The 23,577-nt window shown below is 44.5% G+C and overlaps 1 protein-coding gene across 1 annotated transcript in view; it reads left to right on the plus strand.

Annotated features, from left to right (window-relative positions):
• Window positions 1-9,917: 9,917 nt before the first annotated feature.
• The window catches only part of LOC143962438 (uncharacterized), a 76,727-nt gene continuing 63,067 nt past the window's right edge, over window positions 9,918-23,577 (plus strand). The window contains exons 1-2 of the mRNA XM_077471712.1: window positions 9,918-11,535; window positions 20,867-20,953. Of these exons, the coding sequence (XP_077327838.1) occupies window positions 9,934-11,535; window positions 20,867-20,953 (1,689 nt within the window). The 5' untranslated portion in view covers window positions 9,918-9,933. The remainder of the gene's footprint in view (window positions 11,536-20,866; window positions 20,954-23,577) is intronic.

Below are 23,577 nucleotides of genomic sequence, written 5' to 3' on the forward strand. Positions count from 1 at the left end.
AAATTACCTGCAGAATTGGGATGGTCTTCAGCTTGTGAAGGCCTGGGGCTGCGCGGACCGGTTGACCGACCCTCCTCCTTTTCTTTCCTCCTATTCTTCACCTCTCCTTTCCCTTCATTCTATTCTCCTGCCCTTATTTCTGTTTTCTTCTAGTTGTGCTTTCCTTCTTTTCCCCTCTCTCCACGTGGAAATTTTCTGTACATGCAGTATCATCATTTCTTTGTTTACAACTAATTTAAAGGAAGAGTGTAACTGAACCAGCTGACTCTGATACAACCGGAGTGTCTCATTTCTGTTGACTATAAGTTTCAGCAAATACTCTCCGTACAGCCTTAAGCGACATACACATTTGCTTGTCTGTACCGCGTTATTGAGTATGATGTCGCAAGTTGTTTGTTTCATTGTTTTGCATACTTTGTTATACCTAAACCCTTTTAACAATGTACTGTGTAATCTGTCTGTGAAATGATAATAAAAACTTTTTGAAAGAAAATCACTGCTCCTGACATACATGTCCCCCTGGGGCAGGACCTGGGTCCACAAACACTTTTTTATGACAATAACTTGCATATAAGCCTTTAAAATTACCACTTTTGATTTTTCATGTCCGTTTCCCATAGACTTTAACAGTGTTTACATGTTCGTCTGCTAGAGAAATTAGAATGCATGTTTTATAAACATTTATGCCTCACTGCTTAAAAGTAGAATTGTTTTATGCAAGTTGTGAGTAGTTTCGATTTCCTGAAGTGCAAATAAATTACAGGAGATAACAGTTTCATTTTACAAAGAAATTATGTTTCAGTTTCCTGAAATTTACGTAATCAGATTTTTTTATTTAGTTTGTGAGACTGAGCATGCCTACTTCTAAGATATGAAAATAAAGGTCAAGCCCAGACATGTATGTAGCACTGACCCCCGAAGGAGCGTCTGGTTTTCTTGGGCTTACCATTTACCTCCTCCGCCTTGTAACTCGTTGTTCTTGTCTAGGGGTTCCCGAGGTTAATAGCCCAATAACTGCAGAGACCAACACTGGAATTCCTTTAGGAATTTTTATTTGCTTAAAACGTTGAACAGAAACACAGTCTCTCAGTTGGGAATAGAGGGTATAGGTATGGAAGCTCAGGCACTTTGAAACTGGTGACACTTAATTAATGTCTCTCTCTCTAGGTAATCCAGGCAATAGCCACTCACAAAAGGATTTCCACTGTCGGATAAATCCTGGTTTATGGACTTAGCAGCCGACAAATGACTCAAACTCAAAACAGCAAAGTCTCTGTCACAGACTTGGTTGCAAACTTTTAGATGAAAACAGAAAGTCTCTCACAGGAACTTAGTTGTAACCGAAGGATGAAAATAGGAACCTTCTTATGGTATCAGTATCTTGCAGCCGGTCCGGCGATACCATAAGAAATGTGGATTCAATTAGTGTCCATACAGCTCAGCATCCAGGCTCTTACCGAGCAGCCAGCCTCATGCGTGGCCCTCTTCCGAAGAGTCCTCCACTGGTTGCATGATGTGTTGCTGAGCCTCTGCAAAACCCAAGTTGGCACCGGACCACTTTAGAATCCTCCTTACAGTTACTGTGCCTCGGACTAGCCAGTTCCGAGACTCGTAAAAGGATGGATCCGCACCCCAGGCCATGAGGGCCCCCGGGGCTGGTCAGGAGGATCAGGACCATGGAGTCAGAACATACTTCTGGACCGGAACCCAGAACCACGTGACTTCAGCACCTTAAGTACCCTCTCCCGGGAATACACAGCGAGACAACACACCCACTGATTGGCTCCGAGAGATTGGTACCCACTGCGTCCAACCAGACTGTGTTCCAATGCCTGTCAAAGGTGCTACCTACACCTATGACCAGGCAGAACATTAGTACAGCCCAGCCAAACTGATGCCAAAACCACAATTTAGAACAATTAACCCCAAGACTCAACTATAGTCTTGGGAAAAAAACTAAATTTACAGACATAGCTCATACTCTTCTGGAGTACCGGCGCTACATGTACATCAACAGTCAAGTTCCTCCACTCCAAACTCGCTCATCCATGTCTTTATGGACCTTGCTTTGTGCACTGGTGCGCAGTCATGTTGGAACAGGAAGGGGCCATCCCCAAACTGTTCCCACAAAGTTGGGAGCACGAGATTGTCCAAAATGTATTGGTATGCTGATGCATAAGAGTTCCCTTCACTGAAACCAAGGGGCCAGGCCCATCAACTGAAAAACAACTCCACACCATAATCCCCCTTCCACCAAATGATTTGGACCAGTGCACAGGTCTATAAATACATGGATGGGCGAGTTTGGCATGGAGGAACTTGATTGGCCTGTACAGAGTCCTAATCTCAACCTGATAAAACCCTACCGACTAATGCCTTGTACACACGATCTGATTGTTCGCCAACAAAAACCGTGGAACTATGTCCGAAGGGTGCTGGGCCAAACTTGTCTTGCATACACACGGCCACACAAATGTTGGCCAACAATTACGAACATAGTGACGTACTAGACGTCATACTTGCTTCACAAGGGGTTAATTTTGGGTTATTACTTGGTGCGTGAGCTGTGGGTGGAGTCAAGAAAAGCCAGCGATTTACGTGACCAGAGGAGCCAGTAGGAGGAGTCTTCTCTATTTACTTGCTGCACGTGGCACCGCATGTCTGTGTCGAAACGCTGAAAGGAAGAGTTCATCTTTTGCTGAGGAAATATTTTGAGTGCCAGGACCGCCGTCTGTTATGGGACCCAGAATGTTCTCCGGGAGTACTACTACGAGTATCAGACTGCCTGGAACAATTACGAACATAGTGACGTACTAGACATACTACGAGCTGATAAAAAGAAAGTTCACTAGTCATGCGCCACCCTTTGGGCTCCTTCTAATAATCTCGTGTTAGTAGAAATTTGGTGAGTGTTGATTCATGCTTTTCAGCCTCGTGCTGGTCAGTTCGTTTCTGTTTTTCAGGTTGTGCTTGTCAATTCGTTCTTGTTTTTGCAGTGCATGCTCGTCAGGTCATTTCTGTTTTTCAGTGCCTTCATTTAGCTCGCTTCTGATTTTCAGTGCGTGCTTGTCAGGTCCTTTCTGATTTTCAATGCGTTCTTTTCAGTTAGTTTCTGAATGGCCGTTTGGCATTCTCACCCATTAGAGATTGTGCTATTGTTGGGCTTGTAGTTATTGCTTTTACCCAAGTCCAGTCCAGGAACAGGGGGGAGGAGGAGTTCTTGGACCAAGAATTGGTTGCTTAATTGTGACTAATTCTTGACCTTTTGCTGAGGGAGCTCCAGGAGCATAATCCTGATGATTTCAGGAATTATTTCCAGATGATGGACCCCTGCTTTCACCGTCTATTGGCATTGCTGACCCCCAATATTAGCAAGCAGGACACATGCATGCAGCAAGCTATCACTCCCGAACAAAGGCTTGTCGCCACCTTGCTGTACTTGGCAATGGGGAGAAGACTCCAGGACCTCAAGTTTACCTCTGGGATCTCCCCCCAGGCTCTGGGAATCATTATTCCAGAGACCTTTTCTGCCCTCATACAAGTCCTGCAGAAGGACTATATTAGGGTAAGTTTTAGTCTTTACCATCACATTCTATGTATTTAATGTTTGCTAATGTATTGTATTAATTTCTGCATTCCATAATTACCATTATTGTAATATGCTGTACATGTCCTCTTTGTCCTCATGCAGTCTGTAAGCTTTTAATGCTCCTTTTTTGACCTTCATGCATGTTTGCCTTCGCTAACCTCCCCAGCATGCTATCCTGGGCCCATACACACATAGCCTAGTAACTTAATGTATTTCGTCAGCTACATTTTTGTGCTTACCCTAAACACCCCCTAAAATGTGTACAAATGTTATTGTTGTCCTCAAATTCAGGCAGAGTGCAAGAGGCTATTTTTTGGGGCCCAAACTTATCTGGAACCCCCCAAATGCTAAGTTAACCAATACCAATACTCTGTCTGCTGACTTTGCCAAACCCATACACACTATACCTCTTTTGTGGTCATATTTATGGATGATTTCACCAAAGCATGTAGTGCAAGGGCATACCTGAATACTTTCAAATCTTACTGTTATAAGTTTTTGTCTCCTATTATCTTGATAGGAAATTTCAGAATGTAAAAATGTGCTTCAATTTTGACAGTGTGGATCCATATTTTTTGATTATGACACTTCTTACCTGTCCGGCGGGTTGTGTAAGTAAAAAGGGGCTGGCCAAAGTAACACACATTATTAAAGCATTCGACTCTAATGGAAGTGAGAGGGTTACCTGACCAAAACATCTACCCATCCCCCACCATAATTTTTTTTTAGAATGGGCCACCAGAGGGGGTGAGGAATCTGATAAGTTGACCTTATACTTTTGTCTTTGAATACTATATTTCAATAAATGTTATACTAATGTTGGCCAAGAATGTTTGTGTCTAATCTGCTTGCAACGTTATGTGCAAAAGTACTAATTGTTTTTTCTCGTTTGACTCCACAGTTTCCTTCAAACCCACAGGAATGGCAGACTGTGGCTTCCCATTTCCACCATCAGGCGGATTTTCCCAACTGTGATGGTGCTATTGATGGGAAGCATGTGTGGGTTGTCCCACCACCCAACTTGGGCTCTTATTATTTTAATTATAAGGGCTTTTGTAGTAAAGTGATGTTAGCGGTGGTGTCGGCCAATCATAAATTTCTCTACCTTGACGTTGGGAAGAACAGCCGCAACTCGGATGGAGCAGCGATAGCCCAGACAGAATTCTACCATCAGCTACAAAATGGCACCTTGCATTTGCCACCTCCTGAGGAGAATGTGGAGGGCCTCAACTTCCTGTTTGTTGCAGATAAGGCCTTTGCTCTGGGGAACATTTCATCAGGCCATTTACCATGAGGAACCTGACCCCAGAGCAGAGGATTTTCAACTATCGGCTGTCTTGTTCCCAAAGAGTTGGCACCACGTAGACTCGGTTCCGGCTTTTTCTTAAGGTGAAGAACCTGGCAGAATACAAACTTAATCATGTGGTGTTGTGCTGCTGCATTCTTCGTAATTATTTAAGGAAGAATGCAGGCAGCTATCTGGCCTCAGTTTCGAGTGAGGTGGACTTTGCTGTGTCCAGCCCAGCTGAATCCACAGTGCTGATGGCTCTGGAAAGTGGCTGTGCTGGGTTGCTCTCCCAAACTGCCAGAGAAGTCCGCCAAAAATATCTGGAGTACTTTGTGGGTAGAGGGGCAGTGGCTTTACAGCAAAATGGCTGATGTATACTAAAAAAAACTAAACTCATCTTTCATTTGAATTATTACTGTTTGTGTTTCTTATCTGTCTCCTAGGTTTTTTAAATGGCCTTTTAAATTTGGACAATTTCTTCAATAGTGCAAACATAACTTATTTGCTCCATGAGGTGAAACTCTTCTTCAGCTAACTATTATGTTGTGCTGTGGGTCTGCAACACACAACACACTGTGTCCTACACAGATGTGTAAACAGCTGCTGAGTGTTCTCTCCTGACACTGAATAAAGTTGACATTTCATTATAGTTTCAAACTCATCTAGACAACAATCTAATGAACGTATTTGAATCAAAATAGGCCTGAACAAATTTAGTAAACCTGCATCTCCCAAAAACTAAGTATTAGTGGTCAAACAATGTTAATGTCCCACAAACTATTCCTGTGTCCACAAACATAAAACTTGCCATTTTAAACTGTGCAACAGTAAAGAAAAGAACAGGGACTAACCCGAAAGTAATAATAATAGGAACACAGGACAAATACTTACTTTTTCGCAGCACTTTCCTGAATTTTCTATACTGATCTTCCTCTCTCAATTTAAGGTCTGACAAGCATTTTCTCAACTGATCCTTGGATCGTCGTACCCCAAAATTCCTGTGCAGACTTCTCACAACTTTAGCTATGATCTTGACCTTTCTGACATACGGGTTTCTGTAAGGTCCATGATTTACATCATAGTCGGCCCTCAATAAGATGTAAACCATCTCCAACATTTCTTCAAAACATATATTTGAGGCCTTATATCTCCTTCTGGATATGGACGTTTCTTGCTCCGGGCTTTCCTCGTTGCTGCTCTCAGCACACACCTGCTGTGTCACCGCCATTTGCTCTCTCACTGCCCTGAAAGAGAAGAGGCGGGTAATACACTAGAAAGAAGAACAGGGGCGGAGTTTCACGCATGCGCAGTGTATATAAAGCCATAACGCGCGGTCGATGTAATGACCGTATGAATGATCTCGGAGTGGAGGATGCAAGATCGGAATCACACAAAGGAACATTAAAAATGAGGGTACCATTGTAAATTGGGGCATCAGTGGTTAGTGGCCTATACATATATAGCTGTTACTCTCCGTTGGACTCCAATCCTGCAGTCCCAACCCTGTGCGGTTTCTCCATCTTCTGGATAGGCCCTCAGACAGCCTAGCAGCCAGATGTCCCCGGAATAGGCCTCAGGCTTCCAGCTTAGGAGCCCGGGGCAGCATAACACACGTCCACCCAGACAGCCATCCAGGTGGCACAGAACTCCAATCACCTGACTCTCAACAAACAAATAGGCTATTCCCAGCAGTCCAAGGGACTAAAGAAAATCCCTGCCAATTGGCTGAGACCCCCCCATCCATCTGTTGTCTGACCTTGCTACACCCTTGTCAATCTAATGCCACCAGCAAATGCCAGCTAGTGACAGAAGAGAAAAGGTGCGGCAATACAGAGTTAGGAATCAGTGGATCTTCTAACAATCAGCCAGGATGATTAATACCTGACAAACACATTTTTTTAGCAACCCTGCCTAAACACCAGGGTGCTACATGAATTACACAGGTTCTGAGGCTAATTTAATGCAGATAAGGCACTAAATGAGTTTAATTACCACCTTAATCAGCCACAGAACCTGTGTAATTACCATGTGTTCGGTTTTACCGGGATGAGGTGGCAATCTTAAAGTAGAACTCATTTCATTGTTTCTGATCTCCTACCTTCACCAACCAGGGCTTTTTTTCTCAAACAATAGGTGCTGGAACTCAACCACAACTCCCCAAAACCCTTCCACCCACACGCACCCTCCAAATCACATCAAATAGTGGGTATGGTCAGTCAAATTTCACGAACAGTAGGAGGGTCTTAAAGGGGCATTAAATACCAGGAATGCATTACATACAGTGTGCAGAGTTTAGGGTGGTGACACACAGTGGTTTCACATACAATATAATTCCTGTCACAGTGAGATATCCCCCACTCTGTCATCCCAATGATTTCTGACCTTCATGCGGCACTGGTGGTCCCTGACATGCAGCACTGGTGGACACCGATAAGCTGCACTAATGGTCTCTGATAGGCAGCATTGTTGGTCCCTGACATACGGCACTGGTTTGCAATTATATTAAATGCATTACATTTATTAATTTAAATGTATTTATTAAATGCATTACATTTATATAATATTAATATGCATTAATATTAAAATGCTTTGCATTTATGAGGCTGTAACCTATCATACCGTGTGTTAGGTATGGCTTTCTGGCTGCAGAATGAGGGGTGTGATTTATGTTGAAGTGGGCGAGTTCACATTTACATGTACAAGCCTCGTGTACCTCCCACATTCATTGCAATTCCAAGGATTCATGGGAAATGTAGTCTGATTACAGATAGAGAGAAAGAAGAGGATATGATGTAATCCCTGTTCTAAGAGATCCTCTCTGCCAGAATACAGGCTGCATTTTTTTGAATCGCAGAGCTGACTTCCTGAAAATTCAATCAGACATTTCTCTCAATGTCTCTTAATCTTAACGGGGGGTACTAATGGGGGATTTTTTTTTAAATCCCAGAGTTCTGCTTTAAGGATCTGGTTTTACAACACTAAGCGGAGTATTGATATTTTGGCTTAAGGCTTAATATTCACACACTTCTGGTGAGTGCATAATTGAGCTGTATTTAGACAATAAGAGCACATATTGGACATTTTTTTCCTATATATACACACACACACCTATTTTGGGACTATATCACGTTTTTTAATTTATTTGGACTATTTCACTATTTTTGTTTCTTAATTAATGTAGCGCCCTGCTCCTGATGGGCAGACGCTATTATTTTTTTGAAACTTAGTTGTCTGAAGCTGTAGTTTGGCTCTAATTCTCTCTAAAGCCCCGTACACACTATCAGATTGTCTGCTGAGTTTTTCCTTCAGATTTACCAAAACCATGTAGTAGAAGGGCCTGGCTGATTGCATACACATTGAAACTCCTAAGGTTTGACCTCATATTATATGGTTTTGGTAAATCTGCAGGAAAAACTCAGCAGACAATCTGAACGGGGCTTTAAAGTTTTGGTTTCTGTACCAGACCAGCTGGGTTGCACTGACTCCCATCTGACCGTAGGTGTTGCTGTCACCGCAAGTAAGTGTGGAAATGCAGCAGACTGGATGCATTGAATCGGAAACAGCTCAGTGGGAGTGGTCTCCCTGCAGTGCATTCTGGGAGAGGGTATTTAAGGTACCGACACCATTTTGGTGGGTTCCCTTTTCCGGGTCCGCTATGCCGACCTCATGGCCCTCCTGGCCTGGGGTTTGTGTCGCATGTTCCTGCGCCTCGAGGCCGGCTGGCCCGAGGCTTAGCAACTGAGAGTGTAGCCCCAGAAATGTCTTGGGGTCTACTGATTCAGGGGTGGTCCTGTGCTGTCTCGCCTGCGGGGAGAAGACAAGAAAACTGGCGGATCCAGGGGAGGACTTTTCCGGTGGAGGACCGAGTGCAAGGCTGGTACCTCTGGAGAAGCCTAGAAACTCAGTTGGAGGACGCAACCCGGATCAATACCCATTCAGTATCGCTGGGTCAGCTGAAAGAATCTAGTACTGTATGGTAGTTCTTCCTAAAACTCTCAAGATTTCTAAGTTCAAGTTCAATTGACAAGTCTGTGGCAGAGACTTTGTTGAGCATCTCATCGGCTGCTAGGTCAAGTGAGAGGGGCCTATCTGGTGATTGCTGGATCAAGTCTGTGGAGCCGTTTGTCCTCTGGATCTGACTAATACCTCTAACCTGCAATTACTTGCTGCCTGAACCCCCCCCCCCCCCTCTATCCTCTAACCCTCTACTGAAGGACTGTTTTTGTGTTATTCCTAAATAAATAAAAAAAGGACTAAGTGTCGGATTCATCATCATTTGGGCTACTTTCTAAGGGGACCCCTAAGACGAAGAGGCAAGCAGGTGAGGTAACGGTAAGCCCAAATAAAACCAGCAGCTCCTTCGGGGGTTAGTGCTACATAAATATATGATATAGCGCTGCACCTACAGAGTTTTATATGCTATATGGGAGTTGTATACTCGCCTTTATGTGCTAGCAGCTGTATTTTTCTCGTTTGTTTATAGCACTCACTTTATATACAATTTTTGGATAACAGATAGCCAAGCTTAGCAGGGGATAGCTGTGATCTGATTATATTATTCAGCAGGTGAGGCCGGCCGGCATCTATAGTACTCAGTCCTGTGCAGGAACAAGGTCAGAACAGAGCGCCTGTTTCTGGAACTGCAATAAACAAAACAGCTTTGCATGTTATGACTGTGGAACTACAAGTAACATATCGGCTTACTTGCTGGTCTGTAGGACTACAAGGAACAGCTTAGTAGCAGTTTTATTGCTTTAATCTGTGACCGTTGTAATCTGTTTTTGCATTCCTATTCACTTGTATGGGGAGAAAATTAATTCTGAACAAATGTTTGTTGACACCGGTCCTAATTTTCACCAGAGTGACCAAAGAGACAGGCACATTGTTATGGAGGAGATTTTTCCAATATTGGTGTCCCTCCATAAAAGACATCCTATGAAAAAAGTACAAGTCACAGCCCAGCCTTGCCCTGTGTAAGAGAATGTGACCCCTCCCAACTGCTTTCTTTTCCGGTATCAGAGATTTTCAGTTTCATTTCTCTCTTCTGCTGTCAGCGATGGCGTCTGCTAACCTGAGAGATGAGTTGGAATGTTCCCTCTGTCTGAACATTTATACAGATCCTATAATGCTCAGATGTGGACACAACTTCTGCCGGGTCTGTATTCATCGTGTGCTGGATACACAGGAGGGGTATGGAGGATATTCCTGTCCTGACTGCAGAGAGAAGTTTCCGGATCGGCCTACACTGCACAGGAACATAACACTGCGTAACATAGTGGAGAATTTCCTGTCTGCTCAGCCACATCAGGAGGAGTCCGGGGTCTTCTGTACTTACTGTGTGGACTCTCCTGTACCTGCTGTTAGATCCTGTCTGCTCTGTGAGGTTTCTCTGTGTGATAAACACCTGAGAGTCCACAAAAAGTCCCCAGAACATGTCTTATGTGACCCCACCTTGTCCATGGAGAGCAGGAAATGCTCCGTCCATAAGAAGATCCTGGAGTATTACTGCACTGAGGATAATTCATGTGCCTGTATGTTGTGTGTGATTGGAGGACATAAAGGACATGAGATGGAGTCACTGGATGAGGCTTCTGAGAAGAAGAAGGAGACACTGAGGAATGTTCTGCAGAAACTTCTGACAAAGAGAGAGGAGACAGAGGAAAGAGTCCAGAGTCTGCAGGAACACAGGAGGAAAGTAGAAGAAAAAGAAGCTGGTGACACCAAGAGAGTCACTGCCCTGTTTAGAGATCTCAGGAGACATCTGGAAGACCTGGAGAAGAGAGTCCTGAGGGAAATCTCTGGGAGGGCAGAGCGGATCTCCATCTTCATCCGGGATCTGGAAATAAAGAAGGAGGAGCTGTCCAGGAAGTTGCGTCACATTGAGGAGCTGCGTAACATGACGGATCCACTGACTGTCTTACAGGAATCAGACACAGGTGACTTGTGTGATACTGAGGATGGAGATAATGAGGACAGAGAGAGACATGAGGAACTCCTCCATGATGGAGGGGGTCTGGATGTGGCTGGGATATCACACACATTACACACATTATCTGATATAATAAGAGGGGTAAATGTATCCTCCTATATACAGGGAGCTGCAGACATATTACTGGATGTAAACACAGCTTATAATAAACTACATATATCAGATGACAGGAAAACAGTATCCTGGTCAGATAGAAATCAGAATCGTCCAGAAACACCAGAGAGATTTCAGTATTGGTCTCAGGTGTTGAGCAGTCGGAGTTTCTCCTCAGGGAGACATTACTGGGAAGTGGATGTCGGGGGATCAGATTGGTGGATAGTCGGGATGTGTTACCCCAGTATAGACAGGAGAGGAGGGCAGTCAGGGATTGGAAAAAATAAGAAGTCCTGGGGTTTGTACAGGGATGGTGATCAGAATTTGGTGATACATGACAGGAAATGGATCCTCTTATGCCCCAATATCTCCAGTAACAGAGTCAGGATATATCTGGATTATGAGGTTGGACGGATCTCCTTTTATGATCTGTGTGTCCCGATTCGACACCTCCACACCTACACCACCACCTTCACTGAGCCCCTCCATGCTGGGATATTTGTAAGGAGAGGTTGTATAAAGATATGTGGGGGAATGAGAAGGGGAAGGAGTCCTGAGCACTCGGTGGGTGTAATACAATGAGGTTGGCACTGGAGTGGAGGGATTTTGACACATCACATTACTTGGATAAACAATTGTTTTGACTTCACTAATGAACTTCCATTCATATGGCTTCATACTTAAAGGGATGTGCACTTATTTCTTGCTCTGAGTTCTAAAGCAATGGTATTCAGTTTTTATTTTTACTATGATGATTGTAATTTTTTTTATACTTATTTAGTTTCATAGTTTTAGAGGGATAGAGCACCTATTAAATGTTAATAGTCCCGCAGGGTTTTCTATGATAAATATATTTCTATTAGACTTCTCCATCGCTCCCTCTCAGATCACTGTGATTGGCTGGAATATCTCTAATTATAGTGAGGGGGGTGGGGATGCACCAGTAACAACAGTTTGTGGTGCAATTTGCGTCCATACACAATGAATGGGTGCAAATCACACTGCAATAATGTGGTGTGATTCCTGTGCAAATCGCATGCAGTTTGCCACACTGCTCCTGTGTGAACCCAGGCTGAAATCACTATCACATATAGTTACATAGTTAGTCAGGTTGAAAAAAAGACACAAGTCCATCCAGTCCAACCACAAAAAAACAAACAAAAAAAACAAAAAAAAACACAACAATATCATACAATCCCATATACCCAACTCCACACCCACAGGTTCTCCAGAGGAAGGAGATAAACCCCAGCAGAGCATGATCCAATTTGCTACAGGAGGGGAAAAAAAAAAAATCGCTCCTGATCCCCCCGAGAAGGAAATCGGATTTTCCCCGGATCAACTTTACCTATAAATGTTAGTACCCAGTTATATTATGTACATTTAGGAAATAATCCAGGCCTTTCTTATAGCAATCTACTGAGCTGGCCAGAACCACCTCTGCAGGGAGTCTATTCCACATTTTCGCAGCTCTTACTTTGAAGAAACCTTTCCGTATTTGCAGATGAAATCGCTTTTCCTCTAGACATAAAGAGTGCCCCCTTGTCCTCTGTGATGACCTTAAAGTGAATAACTCAACACCAAGTTCACTATATGGACCCCTTATATATCTGTACATGGTGATCATATCCCCCCTTAATCTCCGCTTATCAAGAGTGAATAAATTCAGTTACTCTAATCTTTGCTCATAGCTGAGCTCCTCCATGCCTCTTATCAGTTTGGTTGCCCTTCTCTGCACTTTCTCCAGTTCCCCGATATCCTTTTTGAGAACTGGAGCCCAAAACTGAACTGCATATTCCAGATGAGGTCTTACTAATGATTTGTACGGGGGGGGGAGGCAAAATTATATCTTTCTCTCTGGAGTCCATACCTCTCTTAATACAAGAATGGACTTTGCTCGCTTTGGAAACCGCGGCTTGGCATTGCATGTTATTATTCAGGTTATGATCTACCAAAACCCCCAGATCCTTCTCCTCTATGGATCCCCCCAGTTGTACTCCCCCTAAAATGTATGATGCATGAATATTCTTAGCCCTCAAGTGCAAAACTTTACATTTCTCAACATTAAACCTCATCTGCCACATAGTTGCCCAATTAGACAGAGCGTTGAGGTCGGCTTTTAAATTGGAGACATCCTGTAAGGAGGTTATTCCACTGCATAGCTTGGTGTCATCTGCAAAGATGGAAATATTACTTTTGATCCCAGACCCAATATCATTTATAAATATATTAAAAAGTAAGGGTCCCAACACTGAACCTTGGGGTACACCACTGATAACCTTAGACCATTCAGAGTAAGAATCATTAACCACTACTCTCCGAATTCTGACAAGCTTGGGTACACACAGGAGCGGTGGGGAAACCGCATGCAATTTGGACAGAAATCGCACTGCATTCCAGTTCAAATTGCATGCGATTCTTTGCAGTGTGATTTGCACCCATTCATTTTCCATAGATACAAAACTCACCACAAATTATCGGTTCTTGTTCTCAGCGAGTACTTGACCGAAATTATCGGTACTTGCCGATAAAAAAATACATTGGTGCATCCCTAGCAAGGGGGATGTGATCTATCTACCTATCTATCGTGGAGAGGGAATAGAGCCTCTGTCAGGTTTTTTATTGCTGTCTCCATCCCATTTAGAGAGAGCCCCCCTCTCTATTTGTCCTGGTAAATGTTATCACCCAAAGTGAAATAAAATCCCAAATTCCGAGTTGTTACCAGAACTGGAATAGAGGGGAAATCTTCCAATGGGGACACTAGTTCTGGAGACAACCAGGGATTTTCTCATTTTGGAGGGATTTCCGGTCACTTTCTGTTTTGGTTATTGGAGAAGTGAAGGGAAGTCTCCCCAGTGGAAAACCGATGGTAATAAAATACTACTTTCTCCAAAATGAACAAAAAAATGTTGCCTTTAGTTCTACTTTAATTTTCCAATCAGGAAGTTCCCATATTTTATCAGCAATTTCCCTTCCCCCGATATTCTGCCCCTCCTCCTCATGGTGGCACTATGTCCAGCCATGAGCAGACACAGAGGGTGGAGATGATTCATCAGTACAGAGATGCAGTGTGGTCATTGTGATGGGATAGGATGTGGTCACCTCTACGTCTAGGAGAGGTCACATGATCCCATGTGGGGGGAGGGGACTGGGAAGTACAGAGTGAGGTCTGGTAGATGGTGGGGGGTGATGAGCTCCGTCTGTACTGGGAGGATTTATGGAGATCAGGGGAGAGGAGAGGGGTGAAGGGTGACAATAGAGCAGGTTGGGGGAGGAGCAGAGGAAGAGGAGAAGACGGTATAACCCGTTGTGTGTGTACAGAGCAGCACAGAGCTCTCACTTTCCCGAGGATGTACAGGACATAAAAAGGAGACATTTACTGCTGATATATCATCACACACTAACCTATCTGCATCCTACACAATTGTATTATAGGAATCTGTATGGAAGAAGTATGGTGGCCACCACTGATAACTGCTTCTAAAGAATACTAGTTCCCTGGCTGTCATTCTGATCCAGTGGCTTCTGTACTTTCTATGTCAGTAACCCGGAACAAGTATTCAGACTCGGAGTTCTGACTTAACTCAGATTTCCTGATCTGCATGACTGTTCCAGGTCAGTGTCCCCAGACAGCCAGGAAAATAGCATTTTCAGAAAGCATCCAGCAATGGCCCCTCCATATTCCCCTCAGTACAGGCGTAATGGAAGTCACAGCCAGAGAATTTCTTGTTGCATTCTTTATTTTCATTTTACCCGAATACAAACTGCTGAATGATAATCCATAATGCCTTTTGGTTGTTTTATTCATTTTTGTGGAATATTTACAAATTTATAATCTGATATTTTATGTAACTTTTCTGATTACTTGTATGAAATTTTCATATTAGAAATAAACATTTAATACAGATCTCTTCCATGACATTATGTTACAGAGAATTCTGGGCTTTCCAATAAGAAGCCCGGCACTAGCTGGTCACTTGTGGACTGTCTCCCTCTAATTGTTCCCCCCATACAGAGACAAGGGGGGGACAGAGACCAGTAGAGGGGGTGTCCTTCCTCCAACTCCTCCATCTGTGGTCTGAATAGCAGAAAATCAAATTACAATCTTCACAGGACAGAGAATAATGGACTAGTTGGAGAATTGACTCATCAGTGCCACCTGCTGGCTGCACTGGGCAAATATAAATAATTACCATATCATAATATTTCTTATTGGTTTAAATAAAAAGAAATAAAAACATGTTATAAAGCAATAATTTATAGTCCTAAACATTATAATTGAAGAAAGAACATCTGTACAACACTACATTCCATCCAAGTCTGATATATATATATATATATGGAGGACATTGTTGGATGAATAGAGCCCATGGATAGTACATTGTGCCCACCGGCCCGGATTATAATTTGGTTTGTCTCCATCCTGTTGTAAGTGGAGTCCTTGGTGTTCTTCCAGTGTTAGTGTCTGTATAAGAGCTGAGATATAACATCAGGAGCTCCATGTACTCTGTGTGTTCACCTCCCGAATTCCTGAGACGGGAAAGGGGAATGTCTTCCTACAGGAAATATCATCAGAAGTCTCCCAATGCTAAAACTTCCAAGGATACAAGGGTTTTCTATTTGTAAAATGTTTTAAACATGAACAGGTTGTTGGTTCTGCAGACTGGACCAATGGTGTAAGTTTGGTCTACAAACATTCCTCTCGCTCCTTCTATGAGGCCTTTGGTGTCATAAAAGATTTCAATTGTATGAGGCCCCATATTGTTAACCTTCCATATGTCCTATTATAGCTGAACACTTCAGGAAATGTTTTATGTAGATACCGGGGGGAGGAGAGAAGAGGAATACTATAGACTGCAAGTTGAGTCTGTTGGAGCTGCCGAGATCACTTCCAAAATGGCGGCACCGTGCAGCAGTCTCATGACTTTTGGATGTCTACACAAGGGAGGATTTTACTGGTGGATAACATGAATAAAAATATATTAAATGCACATATAATCTTATGGGAATAGTGTTGTTGAAATGAATGGTCGATTGACAGAGTTTAGAATATTATAACATACAATAAACAGCTCTATGGCAATATCCTAATTCCATAAAATTGATAAATAAATGTAAAAATATACGTATAACGTGCTGCAGTAAAACCAATAAAAGTGCATACACAAAACCAACTATAGCCTTATAAAATTATTATGTTATTAAATTTAAGACAAAAATACCCAACCTGTGTTACTAAGCACAAAGCAAATCGAAAATAAAGCAGTCCTTTAAATGAGATCACATCAAGATTAAACTCCTCTAAGCCCTTGTACACACGGTCAGACATTCTGACAACCAAATCCGTTGGATTTTGTCCGATGGATTTTGGCCGAAACTGTTGCATACACACGGTTGGACAAAGTTGTCGGAAAATCCGATTGTACATAACGTGATGACGTTATTTCGTTACGACGGGACTACGTTCAGGCTAGTAGCCAATAGCTTAGGTCTAGGAATTTGATCTGAGCATGCGTGGCACTTGGTCCGTCGGAGTAGGCTACACATGATCGGAGTATGTCCGATCGGAGCATTTTGTCAGAAAATTTTACCGGCAAGTTGGAAAAGTTGGTCCGTCGGATATTCAGACGGAAACAGTCCGATGGAGACCACACACAGTCGAAATATCCAACAAAACGGTCCGATAGGACACATTCCGTCGGAATCTCCGACCGTGTGTACAAGGGCTAAGTGATTCTAAAGGCAGAAGGTTTTTTTTAAGCTTAATGCATTCTATGTGACTCAAATGCATATACAGTATTTTCAATAACACTGTTAATCTACAGATTTATAGGTTTGAGCAGGTTAGGCCAAGAATTGGGCTTAGTGTTTGACCACCAGGATTTGTAGGCATGAGAAAAAAAATGCCTGCCTAAGATCAAACCACAGCAGCTACATCACCTCCCCTCTTACCTCTACCCCTATGCTGCATAAGATATTAAGGATCTTTAGTGAGGTCTCGGGCCTGAGGGTCAATATGACTAAATCAATAGCATTAAATATAACACTCCCCCGAGACTTGGTCCAACAACTAGCTAACAACTTTGACTTCTGATGGGCTGCCACGGCTATTCCATATGTAGCACTGACTCCCAAAGGAGCGGCTGATTTAACTGGGCTTACCGTTACCTTCTTCACCTCGTGCGTGTCTAGGGGTTTCCCAAGGTAGATGGCCCAAGAACTGCAGAGACTGACACCAGATCCTCTCAAAGGGATTTTTATTTGCAAAAGAAATAGTTAACGAACACAGTCTCTCAACGTAGGGTTAGAGGGTTTAGGTAGGAAAAGTCCAGGTACTCTTAGTGCTAAGTCAGTATGGAGAAACACATCTCTCATATCAGGAAATCCAGAGAATATCCACTCACAGCTGGATCCTCACCCTTATTGGATAGTCCTTCTCTCACCAGGCCTAGCAGCCAACCAGGTGTTTTTAAATCACAGCAAGTCTCTGCCACAGACTTGGTGTAGAATACTCTAGTAAAACTGAAAGGTTGTAAACAACTCGTAGAACCCTCATATGGCACCAGTGTCTTTCAGCGGGTCCGGCGATACCGCACGAGATTGGATTCACTTGGGGTCTTCCAACTTGTCCAGGCTCTTGTTGAGAAGCCAACCCTTGTGTGGCCTTCTCCCGAAGAGTCCTCTCCTGGAAACCCTCACAGTTGCTGAGCCTCTCCACCAACCGAGACGGCATCGGACCCCCTCCGAATCCTTTCTTCAGTTTCCTTACCTCGAGGATTGAAGTTGGGTGGATCCGCACCCCAGGCCATGGCAGTCCTGCGGGCTGGTCAGGAGGACCAGGACCAAACAAACAGTCAGACAACACTTCTGGACCGGAACCCCGAAACACGTGACATCCGCACCTTAAAGTGGTGTTGCCACCAAAAAAAATAGCTCAAAATTCATAAGAAATAAAATAAAATAATTGCAAAAAAAAATGTTTTTACTTACCTCTAAATGCCTGTTGCTAGGGGGTCCATCGTAGTCTGCCTTCTTCAATGCCTGGGCTGGTGACATCACTTCCCCTCGTACCGCACAGTCATCTGGGACCAGTGGGTACCCGGCTGTGGCTTCTGTGTGCCTGTGTGCCCACAGTAAGAATTCCGGCGCTGCAGGCGGAGCGGGGAATGAGGGGGGGCTTCGTTCCCCCGCATCGCTGGACCCTGGGACAGGTAAGTGTCCAATTATTAAAAGTCAACAGCTGCACTATTTGTAGCTGCTGACTTTAAAAAAATTTTTTTTAGGGGGCACCCCACTTTAAGTACCCTCTCCCAGAAGGCACAGCAAGAGTGACACTCCCACTGGGCTGGTTCCGAGAGAGAATAAGCTTAATGCACCCAGCTAGACTGCGTTCTAGACCCTGCCATGATGACAGCGCCACCTATGATCAGGCAAAACACCAGGCAGACCAGCTAGACTGATGCTGAGGTCTAAATTTAGAATAATTGAACCCAAAACCAAACTGCGGTTCAAGGGTAAGGTTAAATGACAAAACACATAGCGCATGCTCTTCAGGAGCCGGCGCTACACATACTTAGGGATTAAACTAACCCCTGAGATTAATAACATTTTTAGAGCTAATCACCCTCCTATATTACACAAATGCAGGGGTGATATGGAGAGGTGGGCAAAGTGTGGTCTATCCTGGCTGGGCAGAATTCACGCAGTAAAGATGACACTTCTCCCCAGTCTCTTATATTTATTTTGCTCTCTCCCAATTCCTAGAAACAAACCCTTAGTAAATTTCAATCATTGATTGTTTGCTTTGTATGGGGTAACAAAGGATATAGGTGTCCTTCCAAGATTGTTTTTCGCCTGAAATCTCAGGGAAGGCAAGGTCTGCTAAATTTTTGGGGATATTTCCAGGCAGCACAACTCGCTCAAATTTCAGTGACTTATTCTAGGGGTCCGAAGCCTGAATGGCTGTCGATGGAAAGGCAACCCGCTCCTTTGAACACCATAGACTTTCTTCTTGGATGCAACTCTAAAATTAGGCCAGCCATCCTATCCCCTACTCTCTTCCACTCGGTGGCTCTTTGCTCCAAGCTTTATTCACAGCACACCCTTACTTCACAAATGAAGCCATTAGCCCATTTGTTCCATAACGCTGATTTCTCACCAGGGATGAATATTAAAGAGGAAGTAAACCCTGATGGGTTTACTTCCTCTTTTTTTCCCTGCAAAGGTAAAGCATAATGGACTACTATGCATCGCATAGTAGCTCATTATGTGTCACTTACCTGACACAGGAGCCAGCGAAGTCGCGCTGTCCCCTGTAGTCCGCCGCATCCATGTTGCTGGTGGCGTCTCGCAGCTCCGACGAATCACAGCGGCGCTGCCGCGATGACGTCACTCCCGCGCATGCGCACGGGAGTCGCGTCTCGCAGCTCCGCCGCTGCCATACGGCGAAGCCGCGATGACGTCACTCCCGCGCATGCGCACGGGAGTCGACAAATTAGGCAAATCCATCCTTGGATTTGCCGCATTTAGTGCGCCTGCGCGCCGCTGTCTACGGCGCATGCGCCGTAGACAGCGGTGCCCATTTTCGGGCAAATATCTCCTAAACCATATAGGTTTAGGAGATATTGCTTGGACCTACAGGTAAGCCTTAATCTAGGCTTACCTATAGGTCCAAGTTGTTTGGAAGGGTTTACTTCCTCTTTAAAGTGTTCCAATGGTGGATGGCTAAAGGCCTCTACAGGATCAGTCACTTTCTCTCCCCGGGGGACCCTCTTACCCCATCACATTGTAAGAAGAAATTGGATTTGCCGGACTCAGAATTATTTAGATTCTCCCAAATTTCCCATTTCCTTCACACACTTTGGTCCAACAAAAAGGAATCCCCCACAATAACTCCCTACGAACAGTGGTGTTATAACACGGAAGATGGGGGGGGGATCTCCTTGATCTATACAGCATTGATGGCGGACTCAGACAAGCCTACCTATGCTCGGGCCTGGGTGGATGAGACGGGCAGCTCTTGGACTGCTCAGGATTCGTTCTGCACATCCAAACGAGCATACAAAGTGTCAGGAAAGGTTCCCTCCGCTGGTAATATCAATCATTTGGCATGCAGTACTGCGATCCACCAGCAGGTGTCTCCTGCTGGAATTATGTCATCTTTGGTCCGCAGTACTGGTGTCCACCAGCGGAGGGATCCTGGCAGTATGGAGCAGGTATTGCCTTCTGCAGTCAGGCGTCACATGACTGACAGCAGCCATCATAAATACCCGGCAGGTGCACACACACCCCGCCTTGGTATTGTTCCTTGTGCCCTGACCTGCTGCTTGCGATCCTGATTCTGTACCTATTCCTGTGCCCTGAACCTGTGACCCGTGGTTCTGATCCTGTTTCCCTGTCCTGGTCCCTACCCTGTCCCACCTGTTACCATTATCCCTGTCCTGCAGTCTGATCCGTCCATCCTCTCCCTGTCCTGTGTTCCTTACCCCATTTGCTGATCTCCCCGTGTATGACCTTGGCCTGACTTGTGACTCTGATTCTGGACTGCCCTTGTTTATTTGCTGATCCTCTGTGTATGACCCTGGCCTGCCTATCGTTTACGGTCCTAGCATTTCCCATTTATTGTACATATCTGTCTGTTGTTGTTTGGGGGTCTTTGTTGGTTGGTTTATTGCACTGTGTGGTTGTATTTATATTATTCACTTTCTTTAATAAATCATATTTCACTTATACACGTTTGGGTTTCCTCTGTTGCAGTCCACACAGTTCTGGTCTTATCTGATACTTAACACAAAGGTATTCTCAACATCTCCCTTATTGAAGCTAGTCTCAAAGTTTTGACTAGGTGGTACTATGTCCCCGCAAGACTGGCGGTAATCTTTCCGGGATCATCTCCATTTTGATACAGAGGACGCAAGCTGAAGGGTACGATGATCCATACATGGTGGTCCTGCCCTCGCAGAAAGTGTTCCGTACCATCAGCTCAATCACTGAGGTAACAGTAACCCCTGACCCTAACATTTCACTACTAAATAGGTGTATCCCAGGTCTAGCTAAATTCTCGCATACACACTCCACTTCAGGTCTACTTCATTTTATTGGGAGCCAAAATTACTATTGCCAAAGCCTGGAAAAAACCCACAGTCTTCTTCAGGGGGTTCAGGAGAAAAGTCTCTTGGATCATGGCACAGGAACAAATAGTTGCGAAACTTAATGACCAAATAGTAAAATTCACCGAAACTTGTGAACCTTGGGCAATGTTCTGTAATACTTCTATTCTTCCCGGAGTACCACAGGGACCAATGAAAGCACTTACACTATGTTGACTCTTTCCCTTTCCTACTCCTCACCCTTTCTTTTTTCACACCTTTTTCCTTCCTCCTACCTGTGACACTCTGCTCCCATTAATATTTTACGATTACGGCATATCCACTGTTTTCTTTGTTGCGGAAATGGCAATAAGTTGTGGACAGGCTATCAGGGTCTAAACCATGTGAAATCCCCTCAATAACAATTGAATCTCCTTCAAACTCACACTTAATTTGGTGGGCAGAGGCTCCTGACAGTTCATCAGAGGGCAGGTAGCTTCACCTAGGAAGAGTTTGGTCGTGGGCGCCCTAGGGTTGACACGCGCTTCCACAGTGTGAACCCAGAGGGGTGGGACGCGTGGAACTCCTGGGGAGGACCAGTGACTATCCATCAGTTGATACTCATTGCCCCCAGTTAGTGATTCATAAACAGGGTGGTTTTAGATCAAGAGCCACTAGCTCTAGCTCTATTGATGAGATCTGCATCAGATCTCATCAATAGAGATCCATACTAGACCACTTTGATAATCCTGTTCACCCAAAAGATTGCACGTAGTGCCTTTCAGTTAGGTTAAAGTTTATCCACTTCTCTCATTTTCTCTACCTGTTGAAGATATAGTAGACTTTGTTGCTGTGATTTTACATACACACTGTCCTGCACAACTATTATTGTTTTGTATGAAAAATTGCTAATAAAAAATATTTAAATCAAACCACAGCAGCACTCAGTCCCCAATATACAGGAAAAGCCAAAAGAAGATGTTCCCATGGGACTTTTAGGAGTGGTTCTGGATAAAATGGTCCAACAAAATGTTAAAAAGATATCAAAAGTTTTACAAAATACATAAAAAAACACATATAATTTGATTTTAGGGAATATCTTCAGTACACAAATTAGACATGTACCGTATATACTCGAGTATAAGCCGAGATTTTCAGCCTCTTTTTTGAGGCTGAAAGTGCCCCCCTCGGCTTATACTCGAGTCATCGCTGTCTGCCTGCTCGATCAGCGTGTCGAGCAGACAGACAGCGGCCATTCTATTCTAATTCAAAAGCCGCGCCTCCGGCTCCGCCTTCGCCTGTGATAGGCGGAACACTGAATTTCCCAGCAGCCTGTGTTCCGCCTATCACGGACATCCGCTCATCCTCGTACTACGGACGAGGATGAAAGGATGGCCGTGATAGGCGGAACACAGACTGCTGGGAAATTGTGTTCCGCCTATCACAGACAGGGAGGCGCGGCATTTGAACAGGAAAATGGGCGCCGACGAAGAGCGGTGATCCTGGGACGGGACCGGACGGAGGCTCGGCTCGGGACGGGACGGGACCAGACGGAGTCTCGGGACGGGACGGGACCGGACCGGACGGAGGCTCGGCTCGGGACGGGACGGGACCGGACGGAGGCTCGGGACCGGACGGAGGCTGGGGACACAGGTAGGCTGGACACACGAGGCCTCACACACACACACACACACACACACACACACACACACACACACACACATGGATGGACACACACACATGGATGGACACACACACAGGGATGGATGGATGGACGGACACACACACAGGGATGGATGGATGGATGGACGGACACACACACAGGGATGGATGGATGGATGGACACACACACACAGGGATGGATGGATGGATGGATGGACACACACACAGGGATGGATGGATGGATGGACACACACACAGGGATGGACAGGCATATCTCACCCTCGGCTTATACACGAGTCAATAGGTTTCCCAGTTTTTTGGGGGTAAATTGGGGGCCTCGGCTTATACTCGGGTCGGCCTATACTCGAGTATATACGGTATATATAACATATCATCCATGTTTACAGGAAAATTTCATTTTCGATTCATGAAGGCTGTAAACTCTCTACGCGTTTCATGAGGCAATGCCCACTTCTGCAGGAGAAAGCCCAGATTAAAATTTTTTGTGTATATCTGTGGAAAAACCATGCCATAAGATAGCCACAACTGATTGCATAATTCTAGGTTCATGCGTTTTAAATTAAGGGAATACAACAGTTTGCGAGGAAAGGATGAAATACATGGAGAATATGATGATGATATCATGATGATATGAAGCAGGGCTCTCCAAAGTATGGGCCGTGGGCCACATCCGGCCCACTGGGACGTTTTGTCTGGCCCGCAGCTTTAGTCATCAGACTCACTGCGGGGACGCTGACTCTGCTCGAGTTGCGGGGCTTGCTCTGCCTTCTGACAGGCATTGAAGGGGTGTGCAGTGTAAGTCCCGAGACTCTGGCATTTAGGTGTGGGTGGAGGAATACAGGTTCAC

The sequence above is a fragment of the Lithobates pipiens genome, unplaced genomic scaffold (genome assembly GCF_037356315.1).
Source record: "Lithobates pipiens isolate NorthernLeopardFrog02 unplaced genomic scaffold, aLitPip1_a1.2 Scaffold_8, whole genome shotgun sequence".
Classification (NCBI taxonomy): Eukaryota; Metazoa; Chordata; class Amphibia; order Anura; family Ranidae; genus Lithobates; species Lithobates pipiens.